The sequence below is a fragment of the Notothenia rossii genome, assembly GCF_949606895.1.
Source record: "Notothenia rossii genome assembly, chromosome: 4".
NCBI classification, from domain to species: domain Eukaryota; kingdom Metazoa; phylum Chordata; class Actinopteri; order Perciformes; family Nototheniidae; genus Notothenia; species Notothenia rossii.
The window spans coordinates 13,358,114-13,376,962 of NC_136902.1; the positions used below are offsets into that span (position 1 = coordinate 13,358,114).

The window sequence follows — 18,849 nt, forward strand, 5'->3', positions numbered from 1 at the left end:
TTCCTTTAGTCAATTAACCTTTGTTCATCGTAGGCTACAGTTTACACAGAGATAAAGGTCACCTTCGGTATTTGAGATGTCAACATCTTCTTGGCCTTTGCTGTTTCCATACTCTATCTGACCTTCATTTAACGGTTGAATGCTCAATTGAAACTGCACTTTGGTTAAATAGCCTGTTAATCCTATAGTCTAATTAATTAGGTTTTCTTGCTTTCTCGCTTTTTTATACTTAGCCTATTTGCCATTGGTGCTGCTCCTGTTGTTTGTGGATTTAAAGGGAGGGGTTCTTACAAATGATTGACTTTTCCTGTTGCACAGATTCAACTTTGACTAATAATTTTTTTTAGTGCTTGTGTAGTACCACCTTTTTTTTCTTTGCAGGGTTGTGGGAGTGCTATACCCCAATAAGCAGGTTGGACAGGTTGACATTACTTAAAACAAATCCAATCCAATCCACTTTATTTATAGCACATTTTAATAACAGAGGGTTTGCCAAAGTGCTTCACAATGAACATTGTACACAAATAGATAAAAGGCACACATAAGAATAGATAAAATGCCTAAAGGCTATGGACAGACAATAAAAGCATACAAATAGGTAGTGACAAATGACACTCTCACACGTATAGGATATGTAGACACAGCGGGAACACCTGGACATGTTTCCTGTTAGATGACAGTTTGTACGCACAGCATGTTGCCTTTTGAATAACAAGAGTCTCAAAAAAGACTTAGGAAGAGCATGAGCAGAAACACAGATTGTCAGCATCATGCGTGTTATGTGTCTGGTGTCAGATAAGTATAGTTTCACAATCTGTAGTGCAAACATATCAACAATCAGCTGTGAAAAGATAATGTCGAACCACAGCCATCTCTGATTTGAACCATGAGACAGAAAACTCTGTGACAAAAACGTTTTAAAACCATCCAATGAACTGTTTTATTTGAGTATTGTTTTGTTTTTCTAAGCAATACAGTTTAAACAAAATTCCATCTTTTCCTATTGTAAATGTTGCATTATATCCAAGCGACACTTCAATTTAAACAACATGTAAAATATCTAAACTTTAAAATAAACACTGCTCATATTGTGGGGCCTTTAGTGTCTTCACTCTGTAAGAAAGAGATCAATTGTTTAGCATCATTGAGTATGTTCTTTAATTCACCTATCCTTTGAAATAAAGTGTCTCTCTCACCACTGACACTGAGGGTGGTGGAGCACTCAGCCCGTCCCAAGGCGTTCTCTGCAGAGATGGTGTACTCCCCCATGTCTTTGAGGCCTACGTGGAGAATCAACATGGAGCAAACTCCACACGTGTTGGAGATGTAATAGTTGGTATTAGTGTTCAGGCTGATGTGATTCCGATACCAGGTGATACGAGGTGGGGGGTTTCCCTTCACTGCACAGCTCATGTAGCACTCATAGCCTTTTGGTGCAGTGTGAAACTTCAACGGTACAATGAAGGTTGGAGCACATCGCAAATCACAGTCCTTAATGGTCGGTATATACACCATGACTTTCTCTGCAAGAAATTACAAAAAGTTAGGATGTTCCCTGTGAATATTAAGATTTTCTTACCAATTTACCTTTCTTCTTCTCCCTCCTACAGGTTGGTGACTCTGACGGTGCAGAGATGCCCATGTCGTTTTTGGCATACACCCGGAAATGATATTCCCTCCCGTGCATGATGTTGCATACTGTGAACCTGTTATTGAAGAGTCTGTCAGCCACTATGGTCCATGTGCGTTTAGTGGAGTCCAGTTTCGACACTGTGTAGTGGAGGCGGTCATCACACTTCTCATCAGGAGACGGTTCCCACATCACTGTCACCGTGCCGGGCACATTTTCATCCAGCTCTACCGTACCAGGGGGCTTCGGATCATCTGTAACCACAATCAGTTTTAGTGTTTCATTCATTAACACTTATTTGATATAAAAAATATACAGTGTTATTGTTTTAGTTTTACCTGTGACCCTGACCTCTGTACTGAATGTCTCCTGTCCTGCCATATTTTTCACCAGAATGGAGTAGATGCCAGAATCAGAGCGCTCAGAAGAAGGGATCAGAAGCTGGGACGAGCCGTCAGAGTTACTGACTGTAAGTCTCTTTGACACTGGCACATTGTCCTTCACCCATGTAATAGTCGGGCGTGGAGAGGCCTGTGGAAAAGAACATTAGCAATGCAGTGTTTCAGGCCTGAATGTATCCTCAGGGTTTTCCTCCTGATTAGTTTAGCAGAACCAGTTGTCCTCAGTGTGTTGTCAATAATGAAGCTAAAGTAGAAATGTCACCTCAAAGTGCACTGTGATCCTGACAGAGTTCCCCGCCTTCACCACCATGAAACTCTTCATTTTGTGGTTCGTGAACTTTGGCCTCACTGGAAAAATGAGCACAAACGATGAAAAGTGCTTTGGACAATGTTTAACTTCATGAGGTTTGTTTTAAAGAGTGAGAAATGGAAGGTCAGTTCCCTGAAAATATTTCTGTAAACATCCAACACAACACTGATCATATAGAGAAGCATTGCATTATATGTACTAAGAAATATGGGACTGTAAAGAAACAGAATATAAAGTAGATTTCAGTCCCCAAACTTTCCCTTGTTAACTTTCTGCAAAATGTAAGCTGCAAACCAACAACATATTCCAACAAGCATTAACATACCAGGTGATGGCATTGCGAGGACATAGTTGGGCAGCTCCTCTGCAGCACCATTTCCTCCATCATTAAACGCAATCACTCTCACCCAGTACATCTCCATGTGCCTGAGGCCTTTCACACGGAAGGAAGTGGTGATGATGAGGGTGATGTTACAGCGGGACCATTCAATGCAATCTGCAGGACGAATCTCAACAAAATATCCCTTTGCTTCATCCTGTTCCCCAGGTTTATCCTCAGGTTTGGTCCAGGTCAGGACAAAGTGGGTGTAAGAAGTTTCCGTCACCTTCAGGCCTATCACTTTACCAGGAGGCTCTGGGGTACACAACAATAAAAATTATGCAATTACAAATATCAGATGTTTAAGATTTAGGTAGTTATTTTCTGATCTGACATTTTATAAGTCTAATAAATATGATCCTTTTCAACGTCAATACAAATAAAATACTTCACCTTATTAGGCAAATGTTATTGATTTCATATGCATTTAGAATGTGTTCATGAATATATCAATTGTTTTAAGCATTTGAAAAAAAGTTGCTCACTCTTTGGATCCCGTGCAAAAACAAAGTCTGATGCGTTGCTGTTTTGTCCGACTCCGGAAAGGTTTATGGCAGAGACTCTGAATTCATACTCCATCCCTACCACGACATCTTTCACTGCATATTTCTTTTCTAAATCAGAGAATTAAAAACAACAAAATCTCAGTCTTATGGTCTTCATTGCAGAATTAAACTACAATCAAATAAAAAGGACAAACCTTTTATAAATTCATCCATGGCATTGACAACAGTCCAGAGATTACTCCCTTTTTTGCGTTTCTCCAAAATATAGCCCAGGAGACGTGAGCCTCCTGTTTTATTTGGTGCAGCCCAAGAAATATTGATGCAGTCGTCAGAGGCGCTGACCACCTTTGGAGGCGCTGGAGGGCCAGGATAAGCTGAAACGTGCAGAGATAAATTGGTAAATTATATAGTCAGAGCTATTTTTACAGTTGTGTGACTCTTCAGTTTAATAGCAATGCTGTATTGATGGAAATGAAGTTATAATCTGGTCATGTTCAAAGAAAAAAAACTGCTCTGACATCAAAGGTCTGTCCTGTGTTTTCTCTTGATTAACACTCTACCTTATAACTGTGCAGTAAATTATTGTTATTGTTAATCTTACATTAGCACTGTTATGAAATGTTCAGCCTCTCAGTGAGTGAAATAAAAATTAATCATCTAATTAAATGATAATTGATGCATTAATGGAGTGATTTATTAATCTAAAACTTATTATTATTTTATATTTCTCAAGTGTAATAATGTGAACTTGTTATCTCATATCATTGTAACAAAAAAACCATCATTTTGGGGGTTTTTGGGCTCTTGATCGAAATAAAAACAAGTGACTGATCACTGATGCAATGATAAAGAAGAGCAGCAGGGGGCGGTAATGAAACTGAATTGTATGATGATCAAATAAGTATGTTTGACAACTCCTGGTGAATGTCATACTGTCATGGCTTAGTGAGACATTTCTAAATAACGTTTTTTTCTTATTTATTATAATATTTATTGCAGTTATCTTGTTTTCTTGGTGCATACGCCCTTAATTGACACAGGCCACACCTGCCTGAAGGAAGGTTACCAAAGGGGAACCGCAGCCAAACAGTTTGGGGCATTTGAGTCAATTTTAAAAATGAGTTGGACATTTAATTCACTGATCAGCAGACGGATGAAAAACATTTGAAGTGGATATAAACTTGTTTGAAGAATCTGGAAACCTCTTCAAAATGGTTGTAAGTGTTGTTAAACCACTTGTAGCGTTTCTGAAGGTTTTCCTTGATACTAAAGGATGCTTAGCTAACTTAGCTGTTTAGCTAACTAGTTAATTGTGTAAAGTAAAGTGCTAAAGTCTGAAATATAACAACGGCTTTTACATGAAAGGCGTAACTAGGAAGTTCCTCACGATTTTACTCTTTATTTTGTTAGTTTCTTTGGTTATCAAGGTCTGGAGTAGGCTTTAGTGTCATGTAAACAAACGGTAAAATGCTATTGGTTTAGTTTCTCTCAATAAACAACGTTCTTCATCAATCAGTGGACATTAATTCAATGTTAATAATTGATCACAATAATTCCCATACAGATATAATTCAATCATTTAATAGAGACATTTAGATGCAGAAGTTATCTACCCCAGAGTTTTTCAAGAGACATAAACAGGGGAAGACCCAAACCGGTGTTGTTGATCTGCTGATAAACTGATAACCCTAACACTAACCTACTTAAATGAGCCAATTAGACATCCAGCTAAATTGTAGCACATCCCAGTCTTTCTCCCAGCATGTGCTGTCTGGGCTTTTTGCTGACATTAAAGAAAACCTTGATCACAATAAAACCAAATGTCAGCCATCTCGTATAGCTTATATATCTAATATCAATTATTGTGGTCTTTGAGCTGCTGATTAGATGTGTCATCTCCAATACAGTTCTCTCGCTATCTAACCCCAATGTTACTGGTTTCCAACAGCAACAACTTGAGGGGATGAGTGGATTGCGACCATGGATGAGACTGTCAACGTTTCTGTTCACTGTTGGGCCTGACTGGAAAACTTCTTCAAAACGTTGACTCCATGAAGGAAGTGCTGGTGGATGGAGTGTTCTTCAAGCAGACTTCAATAAGTAAGTAAGTGCACGTTTTTTTTGTGTGTGCTTGTATCATGTTTCTTTGTTTGTGTCTGGCAGCCGCTGTGCTGTAAATAACCTGTGTTTGTTTTGACCAGCTGCGGTTTTTTTTTTGTGGTTTGCTGTTCTTTTACATATTCATGGACATGCATTGAAAACCTGTTCAAGATAGTGGACTTTTTTCAGATCTGGAGAGAAAAAAAGATGCCACTTTTTGATTTGATATGTTTATCAAAGTCTTGATTTTTTAAGTTTCTTGTTATTTGCTAATAAATGTCCAAGTATAGTTAACAGGCATTGAACAAAAAAATGGAAAGGGTCCTTTTATCATCTGTTGCATCCCTGTTCTTAAGATTATAAATTAGTAGGTGGGTCAAACTGATCCGACAGACATCTCGGAGGTATTAATTTGGCTCACCTAGTGTGCCGGCTTGCATTTCATCAGTCTCCATCACTTCACTTGTACCCTCCGCCGTCACTGCCCGGATACGGTAAAAATATTTCCGTCCGTGGTCTACATCTGTGTCACAGTAGCTGACCACCCCAGGGATTTCCCCTAATTTCTTCCATGTGTTTCGTCCCACCTGCTGTCGCTCCATTATGTAGTTGGTCACTGGCGAACCTCCAACATCCTTTGGAGGCCTCCACCTAAACTCAATACATTTAGCTGAGCTCTCAGTTACCTCTGCAGGGCCCAGGGGGGGAGTGGGTCTGTCTGAAACATCAAATAAAGTACTTGTTAGAGCTTGACACATTTCCTTACTTCTTTAAACATGACACAATGAATTATGCATTTAAACTAGAGAAACAGCATTTTCCTTGAGAGACAATTATTTTAAGATTTGACAGGTGTAAGGTGGCAGACGTAGCAGAGGCTTGAACTTAATAACTTTTGTAAAGAGCTGAATATATTTCCAAAACACATCTTTAACCTGTCACATTACCACCGAACGAGATTCAACTTTGCTTTCTCCTTTCAGTAGTATTACAGAGCTGCGGTTTGAAAGCAAATACCTCCATCTGTCCAGGCACAGGTGGGCTCAGTGAAATGTGGCTCCCTTTCACCAGATAGAAAAAAGACTGACTTGATTCTTTTTCTAATTATGCGAATGAGCAATGAAGCATTTTATGACACTACTGTTTGCGTTTGATCTTACAAGAGCAAATTCCTCTGTGCTTCAATGCTTGCTGCACAAATCAAATAATTTAGCGTTTGTTAAGAATATATTTTTCTTGAAGGAGTTTGAGTTAATTATTTCTTTGAACTGCTCTGACATTTGTATTGTTGTGCTATGAAGAGCCTAAGATTAAAATCTGTGGGTGATAAATTGATTCCTCTGTCTTGAATTGCTGCATCATTCACTCACCAAGAACAATTAACTGGGAAATTGCCTCGATGAAGCCGTGTTCATTCTTGAGCTTAATCTTGATCTCTCCCGTGTCCTTCCTCTGGCACCTGCTCAGCAGCAAGCGGCTGTGACATGCAGATTTCTCTATCTTTGTGGTGTTGTCATCTAGAAGCTCTTCTCCCTCTTTGTACCACTTAATCTTGATGGGTTCGTGGCCAACGAATTGCAGTTTGAAGATTGCATTGTGGCCCACTTTCACCGTCACAGACTCAGTAAAAGCCTCGAGGTCTTCGGGGTCAAACCTCGGAGGATCTACAAAAATGGGTCGGTTAGTCATTTCAGTCGTATTTATCTGAGACCTGATTCTGACCTTTTCTGTAAATGTATATATTTTACTTTTCCAGTTATACTACGTAAAATCATTTTCTTATTTTCATGACGGACTGTCAAACCTTTCACGTTGATCATAGCCTCTGTTTTACGATGGTCTGCCTCAAAGCGGTATTTCCCAGTGTGCTCTTCCTCACACCTGATTATGACAAATTTATGGATCGCACCATCTTTAATGACACTGAAATTGTCTTCTGGAGATATCTGAAACGAAAAAGGGCAGACAGATGAAAATAAACGAATCAATCACAGTGTTTCCCCTAGGTTTACTGCTTTGGGGGGGGGGGTGCTGCCTGAGTGGGGGGGATATATATATATATATATTTGAATCCTCTGGAGCAGAGAGAGGAGCTGTGGATTATTGTTATTGATTAATGCATCAGTGTTTCTTAGGGTCAAAAACACTAAACTCACAACTTCAAATGAAAGCGTTTAGTTTATTTAATAAAAGAGCACATGTTCAATGTGAAAAGTGACGGTAGTTATATATTAGCAATTTAGTGCTATATATATATATATATATACAAATATAAATAAAAAGACAAGACAATGGTCGGGGAAACACTGAATCAACAATAAGTAATTATAGTTATAATCACTTAAGCAACACTACATGTCTAAAATGATTCTGTCGGTCTCGGTGTTCTTATCGGCTTAAAGTATCTAAACTACCAAATGTTTGGGAAATAAAACAACAAGCAATTTTACAATATTAGTTTTCGGGTCAGTCAACAATGCTAATATCATTTTCCTCTGAAAAATGTCCTTATCCATCAAGCACTTGCTGGCTTCATCAGCGAAGCAGCAACAGTGTTTTTTTGTAGATGGTCCTTTTGACAGATAGTAACAATGCCTTCTGATTTTAAGTCATTAACGACCAATGATTAATACGTCACTTATTCACACATTCCCCTTATACAGCAGAAAATGAAAGGGAAGTTAACCACTGGTGTTGAGATTGCTAAGCAACCATGCAGTATCTGTCCTTGAAAAGTTAATATTTTCACGGTATGATGAGTTTGACCTTTACGACTGACCTTTTTCCCGTCTCTGAACCAGGCTCCCTCACAGTCCTCACTGCTGAGCTTACATGTTAGCTCAGCAGTCTCATTGATGATGGGATTGACATCAGACAAACCACAGATGAAATGAACCCCTGGATCTAACACACACAGCAGGGAACAGTTAGACACTAAGACCATTTTGATCATTTGAGTCATGTCAAATGAAAGGTACTGAAAATATTGGTAAATGAACTACTTATTTGATAACCAGATTAACAGACGCAGATGGAGCCCTTATCCTATGATTTAGTCATGACACCTTTGAGGTTACTTACCAATCACCACGTCTTCTATCAGTGGGCCTTTTCTTTTATGCCTTGAACGTTTGGCAGTGCCATTCCCACCTTCAGTTTCTTCACTCTCATTGGGGCCTTCAGGACATGTACTCGGACCTTGTTAAAAAAACCAGTATGTTGGTATACTGGAAAACAGGAAGTGAATAATGCTAATATAGCTAAAACAACTATTTCTGCCTTTACACTACAAAACAAAACTATACACAGTAATCACTGCCTCATCTTCCATTCATTAAAGAAAACGTTTTGGAACATTATAAAACTGCTTCAGGGTGCATAAAATCCAAACATGTTTTTTTTTCTGGCCATTGTCTTATACTATACCTCCATGCAGTCATTTCTTACCATTGATGGATTTCTTTTGCCGCTTGCTTCGCTTTGAACGCCTTGAACGCTTGAGCGGAACAGCGGCGTTGTTATTTCCATCAATGTTGCTTTCTGCATTGTCTCCTTCTGCATCATCTCTTCTTGCATTGACACTTTTAGCATCGTAACTTTCAGAGTCGTAACTTTCAGAGTCGTAACTTTCAGAGTCGTTACTTTCTGAATCGTCACTTTCTGCATCATCGCCAATTGCTTCATTATCCGTTGTTGTGTCGTTATTTCCTAATCCATTTGGATCTTGGTCTAGAAGCAGAGGAACAAGGACTAGAAAATCTCAGAGTTCACACCAAGGAGAACAATTATATGCTATAGCCTTCACACACAACTGAGTGAGATATTGAATTTATAGATGTTGAATTATTAGTTAATATTTATTTATTTATTTAATTTAATTGTTTATTTGGCGGGGACAATGCACAGTAATGAACACTTAAAACATTAAAATATATCAAGCGTAACAGTGCCAGATTTAGCTTTAAGCTAATTTCCATCCGCAGTCCCTCACATAACATTTTTAAGAAAATTACATTTTACAAACATAGCAAAAACAAAATACATGATATCTAAAAATAGCAAGAGCAGCATACACAAGTGTTCCCTGTTGGTTCTTACCAGATGCTTTTTGTTTCCTCGGGACCTTCTTCTTGCTCTTTGTACGTTTGATAGACCCAGGAGAGGACTCTTTATTTTCATCTGAATTAGGAGATAAACAGCTGATCATTTATTGCAAGATCGTAGAACTTGACCGTGAGATAAAAGGCCTCTTCTGAGTACGATACACTTTACCCAAGCACTAAAGGCCAAAAGTCTTCCTAAAGCTGACATCCAACCATCCAATCCATCCTTAAACTTCTCTTTTCTAAGTGTAGAAGCTTTACCTGTTACCTTGTCAAAATCCGCTTGACCAGATCTGCTGTGTTTCTTTTTATTGGCGCCATCTATCAGTTGGGTTCCTTCTTGTGTTTCACCCTTTGAAGCATCTAATGCTGCTTCTGCTGTATCTCTCCTTGACTTCTTTTTCTTTGCCTTCCCTTTTTGCCCTTTCCTTTTTGTCTCAGACAGAGCACTGGTTGTTGTGGCATTATGCTCTTCAGTTCCTGCTCCGCTGTTCTGACCCAGTCCATTGACCGTAGTTATTTCACCGTCTCTTCCAGTTGTTAATATCCTTCCTTCTTTCAGGCATCCTTCTCCGTGTTTTGCTTTCACGGCTGCTAAAATCTTCTCCACCTCCTCTTGGTTTTTAATTTGTTGCTCTCTGGCCACTTTCTCAAGGTCGATTGGTGCTCCTCCAGCCAAGGTGGTTTTACTGGCTCTCTCAGCAGATGCAGGGTCACCCTCAGCTTGGACGGTATGAAATAAAACATACAGGACATAATTATGGCAGCATGTAGGATCATTCATCAGTACACATTGACACATTGGATATTGGAGCAAAGGTGTTACCTTGAACAACCAGCCAGGCACTGCAGGACGTAATGCCGGCCACAGCTGAGTAGATGCCGCTGTCCTGCTGGCTGCAGTCTCTGATCAGCAGCCGGTGGATCAGTTTATGGTCCGACACGCTGATGTTGTATTTCTCTCCGTCCTGCAGGGCGCTGCCTTTGCCCATCCATGAGATCCTGGGCAGTGGGTGAGTCAGGACACACGCAAAGAGGGCATCTTCTCTTTCTTGAACTTTAAGCTCCTGAATTTTTATAACAAAGTCCACATTGCAAACTGTAAAACAAAAAAAGAAGAAGAAAAGTCAGTGAACCAACCATCTATTCAGTCGGGTACACACAGCTTGTAAGCATTACCACGAGAGGTGCATAGACCCACCAACATACATTTATTAAAACCGAGCCCAACTTTGCTCCCCTTTCCCATCATTTATGGGATTCAGTAAGGAAGGACATCGATAACTTTTCAATATTTTACCATTTATTTGTTGTATTTACTTGCACAATTTTTTCTGTTTTATTGTGTTGCACTGTTGGAGGAGCCTCTGACCTAAGCTTTTCATTTACATAACTACACTGTAGCTATTTACGTATGACAAATAAAAGCCTTGAACTTGTACCTTGAACTTTTACTCCTTTTAATACATAATGGGCCTTAACATAACTTTAGATTTTCTTATATTGCATACACATGGACAGCAGTTTCTATCCAAACCCTTTTCTTGAACCTACGTGTGAACTCTGAATAGAGAAGCTTGACCTCTTCATCCACCAGATTCAGTCCTGTGTGGGGAAGCTTGACCTGTCCGTCCACGAGACTCAGTCCAGTGTTGGAAAGCTTGACCTGTCCGCCCACCAGACTCGGTCCAGTGTTGGAAAGCTTGACCTGTCCGTCCACCAGACTCTGTCCAGTGTTGGAAAGCTTGACCTGTCCGTCCACCAGACTCTGTCCAGTGTTGGAAGGCTTGACCTGTCTGTCCACGAGACTCTGTCCAGTGTTGGAAAGCTTGACCTGTCCGTCCACGGGACTCAGTCCTGTGTTGGAAAGCTTGACCTGTCCATCAACCAGACTCTGTCCTCTGTCTGAAAGGTAGACCTGTCCGTCCACCTGTTGGAGCCCTGTGCCCTTCTGCATTGGGCCGTTTGCATTAAAACCATTTGTCCTCTCAGCACCCTTAAGGCTGGGTTTCTCTGTCGCATCTTCCTTATAGAGAATCACGCCATCCTACCAAGAACACAGAGGAGCAACAGGACAAACATTATACACCTTTTTAATCCTGAATGTGGAAACTCATTAATAGAATTTGTTTGTTATTGTTTTGAATCAGTATTCTTAATTATTTTAATTTTGGATAAAATGATGGAGGGTAATTGTAATTCACTATATAGCATACAAGGGGTGACTACAGTCGGTGTAATACTCTGAAAGAGCTCCACAGGTTAAGAGATCTTGATCTGTCTCTACGCATCTTGAAGCTCAATTTGAAGCTTTAATGAAGCACATAATTATACCTGTTTGCTGATCCTGACAAGACAGGGTTGATTAAGATGGGAGTGAGGGAGTCAGAATTAATGAGAGGAAGTGAGCAGTTAAAATGCATGATACATTTTCACAAGTAAATATTTAAACTACAGGCTGATTTTAACTGATAACTGGATTTGAAGTCATCACAACAAATCCATCATAGTTAGTTAGGAGCTGTATTGATGATTTAGCTGGAGATAATGTATTTTCTTTGACAGCAGTTTGCATACCTCACACTTGTTTTGCACCTTCTCCTTCCTCTCTTTCAGCTTCTTCAGAACCAAATGTATGTCTGTAACACCAAACTCATTACAGATGCGCTCGTAGTCGTTCCTGTCAGCTTTCAGCATCGTGTCCCAGAATCTTTCATCACTTTCCCCGTCTCCTTTTTCATCTACTTTGCTAAAGGTATCAGGCAAACGTAGACATATGTTTCTGCTATGCCACTAACAAGTGATAACATTTAAACATATGCAGAAATATGTTGTTTGATATTGGGATTTCTTACCTTTTCCGCAGCATTTTTCTGAAGTCTGATGGATTTTTGGAATCTGAAAGCATCAAAGTCAGCTCTGGTTTGTTCATCTTTAAAACTATATTGTGTACATTTAAGGTCAGATAAAGCTATGACAGGCTTACTGAACATTGGATCATTTTTCTTTCAATATTAGAAAACAATTAAAATGCCAGCTACAGGCTTTATGACTTCATGCAATAAAATCAAATATTCACAATTATGTTTGGAAGTGTTTAGATTTAAGCTCTTACCATCAACCAGATTTAACGTGGTTGAGCAGACCGCTTTGCCATATTCGTTCGAAGCATTGCATTTGTATGTATCTGCTTCCTCACGGGACACTTTGAATATCTAGATATGCAAATTGAAATGATCAGATGCAAATATTGAACTTGCATGTCTTGATACAGATGTTCCTGTTCATACCATTTTACTGTGATATTCAATACCCTGTATGAGCAGTAACCACTTCAAGGATGTTTAAGTCACTCACCTCTAAAATATGCTCTCCAGTTGATTCATCATATCTACTCAGAAACTTTTTCTTGTCTGTAATAAGCCCTTTGGTTCTTCTCCATGACACTTCTGGTTTAGGATCCCCTGTCGCGACAACCTTGAAAACCGCGATATTCCCTGAAGAACACATGGAGAAACTATTATTTGACCATTTATGACTTTTAGTTTCAGTCAGAGAGACGATGCTATTTGTTTCTTTAATCATTAACAGTCATTTATTGTCATGCACCTCTTTAAAGTAACTGTGTAATTGCATAAATATATCAGTTGTAGTGCTCTGTTATTATGAAACCCACCTTCCTTGATATCCAATGGGGTTGGTTTGCTTTCGAAATCTGGCGTGCTTTTCCCCTCTGGTATGTCTGCTACATACTGTGTGATTATTACTCCGGGGGTCTTGGATTTTGTCCGGATGACAGCTAAACCAAGCCAGCAAAAATAATAAGAAACATTAAATAATGAGCATTGTAGCCTTCTTTACAACCTGACATTCAAAACAAAATCACAGTAGCTTTTGGTAGAGCTATACAGATTTATTTTCTGCCGCCAGCAGATGTCAGGAATGTCAAACAAATTCCCAGTGATGCTCCGTCTGTAACGGTTGTCCCTGCTTATTGATTTTAAAATGTAATGTCACCGCTAATTAAATAAACTAAATGAGGCAAAAGTTGCTCTAAACCGCTGCTATATTGTATATGATGTGTACAAAAATAAGATTTAACACAATTTAATGTTGTATTTCTTCAAATGAACACATATTTACATTAAGGGTGCTCGTTTTAATCGTACAGGCACAAGGTTGCAACCTTTTACGAAAGAGATGTAGTTTGGAGCTATTTCTTGATGTGCTTTTAACATTATGTAAATTCTCATTCTATAAAGTAATTATTTCTAGATGTACACGAAAGGAGTGCAATCGGCAAATATTTTCACAATAAATTAATCTGCCAGTTATATCCTGATTGTTTGTAAGGTTTCAAAGAGGTCCAAAATCAAAGATAATTCTCTTACAATGTAAAAAATAAACCAGCAGATGATGACAATGGAGAAGTGAAAGTATGGCATGTTGCAAATAACAATGAATTCTTCTCAAAATGATTATCAATTATATAAATAGTAGTTAATTATTATACTGTCAATGGATTAGAATGTGAACTAGTATGCTTATTGAATACACTGCTCACAGGGTTAAATAAATACAGTGCATGAAATCCTCACTGTGATCCTCTGGCACTGCAGCTGAACATTTTCCTTATCGGGCTTCGGATGTGCAAAGATAGAGGATCACACAGGAGTCGATAAAGAACAACATTAATCCAGGGATTAACGATTATTATGACAAAGACTAAAATAGGAGAAGCTGCACCCTGTCACACGTTCAACTGAGGGTCACTGATTTCACTAGATCGTAAATACATATTTGATATTATCAACACAAAGGCATGACACGCCACAAGCTGACACACTATTCAATATTACCTAATGCATCTTTCAATATTCATTCCATTATTCATAGCAATGGATTTAAAATGCTCAATGATGTGAATGGAGACCTCAAAATAAAACGGCTTTTAAAAATTGTACCTGTCTTGCTGCCAGACACCTCATTAAAACGCTGGATATATTGATGGACGAGGGAGAAACCTGGAAGAAAGGACACGGTATCAGTTAGAAGAACATGATGCATGCTATGCTGTTGCTGCAGGACATTAAGTGCTAAGTAAATATACACAGTACGTGTCCAACGGAAACGGTTTGTTATTATCTGCCTCTGTGAAATTACAGGCTTCGTCCTGCAAGCATTTTTCAATATATGCAGAAATGTTGGTTGGTGAATTTTGATTGATAGCTTGATAGAGAAGAGACAGGGAGAGGAGTAATGGAGTGAGAGACTGAACTTCAGAGTGGGCGTAGAGGCTGGAAGTGACCCAGTCAGGCATTGTGTGGAAAAAGGAAAGCTCATAGAGGCCTAAATAAACTGCAGCACGGTTACGTCGAGGTAAAGTGCAGCAGGCAGGAAACCTTAATCCAAGGATGTTTTCTCCTCATCCTCAGTATATCACTGAAGCTGGAGAGAGAAGACCTTTACAGTCAACTGGCTTTTGAAGTGCCTGTCACTTGGGCAAACTCCAACTCGCATAGTCCTCATGAATTTTAAGAGTAAATAGAGGTCCACATTGTGTGGTTGGGGTGAATATTTCTACTTTCATCTTTTACAAATGCCATGTCAACGGTCTTGCTATAATATCTTCAATTATATTTTCTTTAAACCTGCAAATAAGTTTGTTGTGGCCACTAGGGGGCAGTGGAAACCATTTTTGAACACAACATTGACATGTATTACCTTTTTTAAGATTGAACTTGCTGGAAAACTGTGTATTATTTAAACATCCAGCCATTACATAGCAACACTATCATAAATATGAGTCACCTAATGAATGTTTAATCCAACTCAGCTCTGTTTTTGATCTCCGCTAACTACTTAAGAAAATATGTATTTTAGCTGATACAGTCAATGCTCCACTATGTTCACCAGCTGCAGGCAGTCTTTAACCGTATCCGTCTGCTGATAAGTGGTTAGTGTAAATCTATTTCACTGAAACACGCTTCCTAAAAAACCCTGCAGCCAAAAACAATGCTATGACATTGAGATTTAACCAAAACATTGAATTTATGGTCAATTAAACCATGTTTGAGCTTTTTTTGCCAAGGTCAAGCATGAGGAGATAAAGATTCATGTGAAAATGAACTGTAAATGAATCCATACAGTACAAGCAAACTCTATTTTACACTATCACAGTTTTTTTAACGTATTTTGTTACATTATCCTAAAAATATAGATTATTGCTGCACACGTTGTTCCAATGTTTATGTCACATCTTCAATAGAATGAGATTAACATATATTTTAACTCACAATTCCAAAGGAAGGAAGAACACTTTTTATACCTTACTATGAATATAAATAATATGGTCGTAGTCAGGCATTCATTATGTACATACAATAAATGTGAAAGGACTAGACTTTCAATTTGTGTTTCTAACTTGGTAATATTTCATAATGTTCCCCCATAAAGTCCTGTTGAAGCCTGAGCATTATTCACTTTGCTATCACAGCAACCACTTCATTTTTCAAAGTGTTTAAAGCCACTGTCTCAACGTCGCCATCCGTCAGTGTTTACAACATGGAGTGCTTTTCTACACGGCAACATCGTTTGTTGACTCCAGCAATATGTTATGTTTTGGCAGGATAATTGTAAACTAATTTTACGACACTCTTTTTGATTAACTTGGCCACAGTTTTACTGTATGTGCAAATGAAATGGATTTGCTGCTCACCTCAAAGCTGGAGTAGGATTTGATTACAGATTATCAATGTGAAATAGTATGATGAGACACAATTGTATTGAATGTTGCTTGTTCTAGTTCAACCAATGTACGTGGTACATGAGTTTCCTCTTTGTTATTATATCCGTTATTTTAGGATTCTTTTTGCCCTTACTACACAATAGAGAAACACCTGCTATGGCTGTTTATCCTGAGACATATAATGCACTTTTGCTTGGTTTTGGTATTTAGGATTAAAATAATATAGTTCCTCTGACACAGCATCAATGTGCTGCTGCACCTATCAATGTTTGCAGAAGATGGAGGTGGATAGACCACTTTATTATTATTGAAATTGGTGGAACATGAACAAGCAGAAAATAAGAAGAGATAGGTGAGAAGAGGAAGGTGGGTTGCTGTACTGTACATCTTCTGTTTGGAGTGGGGCCTGCGCTCTTCTCTTTCTTCCACATTCTGGCAAGAGTTAACAGTCAGTAGAGGGACCTGCAAAAAAGAAATGGGAACATGACCACGAGTAAAAAAACACCAGACATCAATGTGTCCTTGAATTATAAAGTATCAGTACTATGCCTGAAGCCGACCAACAAAAAAAGATCTTGATTAACTGAAGTACTTCCTACTTGTCAACTAATCGATTTGCTGATGGGTAAGAGCAACCTGCAAGTTATCTGTAGATTAACTACATTTGCAAAAGTGCACTGAGTGACTCGGAGCCTAAATGAATAATAAATAGCATAAAAAGCTGCAGCATATTAAATAATTTCTAACCAAACTTTTTTATACCGTGATAACAACAGACTCAAAGCGGACCAGTGCACACCAGCCTGTGTTTATATGCATTCCTTAAATAGAAATAGCCGTTAAAGCTATCCCAAAGGAATGCATCAGCAGCTATATACTTTAAACAGAACTATTAGGTTATTTATTAGACCAAATGTTTTGAGGATGCCAATTGTGATTATGTATTATTACTTTGACCAGAGCAGTTATGAGAGGCAATCTAATATGAGCAGAAAAGATGCGTAAATCAACCAAGTTCGATGGACAAGAACATTTTCGCTAACAAAACTACCACCCACTGGTGTCAGACATAATATTATGCTTTTATTGTCCTCTTACTATAACACCAATGTTTTTCTGAGTGTAACTGGTTCAGCAGTTTCCTCAGCATTGCACCCCTAGATCTGAAGTTAGAATGCCTTGATGAATGTATTTATAAAGGGATGGTGGCAGACACTTTCTATGTATTGCAGTGTATTAAGCTTATTTTGACAAGAAAGATTATGCATGTTTTTATATTCAGAACAGATCTAAGGGCTTACAAACGTTAAGAGACGGCGGTTATTGAGGGGCCAAGTGATATTGAGTGCAGGACACTGACGGTGCTCAGCTCCCAAGCTATAGTTAGCTGTGACCCTTCATTATGGTTACATCAAGCTTCACTGCAGATTATTGCTGCTGTGAGATCCCCTTTCTCAGAAGTAAAATGTTCAGAATTAGAATGCTCTCAACAACAATGGATAGAGGGAAAGGGGGGGAATGAGCTGATATTAATTGTATCTTAAGACAGCTGAGTATTTTCTTTTATCTGTTCATGCGCAATGTTTTCAATGTAAATCGCATCAAGCCATCTTGTGTGATCATTGATTGTTGAAGGTGGAGCATTCTTTTATTCACCACAACGCCAACAAACAAAGAGTGAAAATCAACACTTTGATCCGGTTTTCTTTTATATAAACCTCTGATTCCTTTCAAAAGCATCCCAGAAAGCCCCCTGTTGTTGTACTTCTGTCATTTCATAGACAGTAATCCGCCTGGGTATCATGAGGAAGTATGGGCTGACCTATGGTCTCGATGCGATCCCCTACGGTCAAACACAGACACAAACAAACAGAGAGGAAGATTGGTTTACCTGTCTACAGCCTTGTCCTCACTCCCACTGAGACTGGTTTATGGTATAAACTCGCTGCCTCCTAGGGTTCACTTGATATTAAATCCTTTGGGAAAACAAGATTTGATGTTGCTGCCTGCAAGCTTGTTCCAAGACAGACACTGTCAAGGAGAGACTTCTTCTGTTTAGGCAGATGGATGCTCAAAGTGGGTGGGTTAATATTAAGGGGAGAGTAGTGGGGGTGGTGGTGGGGGGGGGGGGGGGGCAGTGAATGAGGTAAGAAGGGATGAATAGCCTTAGGGAGAGGGAACGGCTACCAATGACAAGTTAGTGGTGAAGTTTGTATGTTACCGCAGTAATTACTAATGACAGCGCGCTCATCTCTCACAACAGCTGCTGACAAGAAGAGAGTTCCTTTTGTGAGTGTGCTATCCCATGCTTTCAGATACCATACACATTTAACCATCATTTGTAGTGCTTTTAGTTACTGTGAAGCATAAGGTTGATTACTGAAAGTGCAAGCACATTAAGCTAAAGAATAACATGTTTAAGTTTGTGCCGTTATCTGTTTGTGTAATGGAAAAATACAACATTATAAAGTTATTTAATTAGTGGTGGCTGGACACATATTGATCTTAATTTGGATTGCTAACAAAATAATATAAAAGTTATCCATTCTCCATTGAACTTAAAGGGAGTAGGACTTTGATATTCATTCTCAGTTTGATCCTCAATTGAACCCCACTGCTGTGAACAAGGTATTAATCCCGATGTCTTCTGTGCACTTCTTATATTACATATT

General features: G+C 38.8%; 1 protein-coding gene across 1 annotated transcript; it reads right to left on the minus strand.

Annotated features, from left to right (window-relative positions):
- Nucleotides 1-400: 400 nt before the first annotated feature.
- On the minus strand, nt 401-18,182 carry LOC307034706 (immunoglobulin-like and fibronectin type III domain-containing protein 1). Its single transcript, XM_079673578.1, has 26 exons — nt 18,069-18,182; nt 16,563-16,639; nt 14,394-14,453; nt 13,106-13,228; nt 12,787-12,926; nt 12,545-12,644; nt 12,285-12,327; nt 12,007-12,178; nt 10,984-11,476; nt 10,256-10,528; nt 9,691-10,152; nt 9,425-9,505; nt 8,774-9,055; nt 8,408-8,524; nt 8,106-8,230; nt 7,131-7,272; nt 6,697-6,990; nt 5,748-6,044; nt 3,421-3,600; nt 3,206-3,334; nt 2,667-2,975; nt 2,294-2,379; nt 1,969-2,161; nt 1,588-1,884; nt 1,197-1,523; nt 401-1,113 (listed from the first exon to the last, which is right to left on the minus strand). Exons 2-26 carry the CDS (start codon nt 16,606-16,608, stop codon nt 1,109-1,111), a joined length of 4,776 nt encoding a protein of 1,591 aa, XP_079529704.1. The 5' UTR covers nt 16,609-16,639; nt 18,069-18,182; the 3' UTR covers nt 401-1,108.
- Nucleotides 18,183-18,849: the final 667 nt, after the last annotated feature.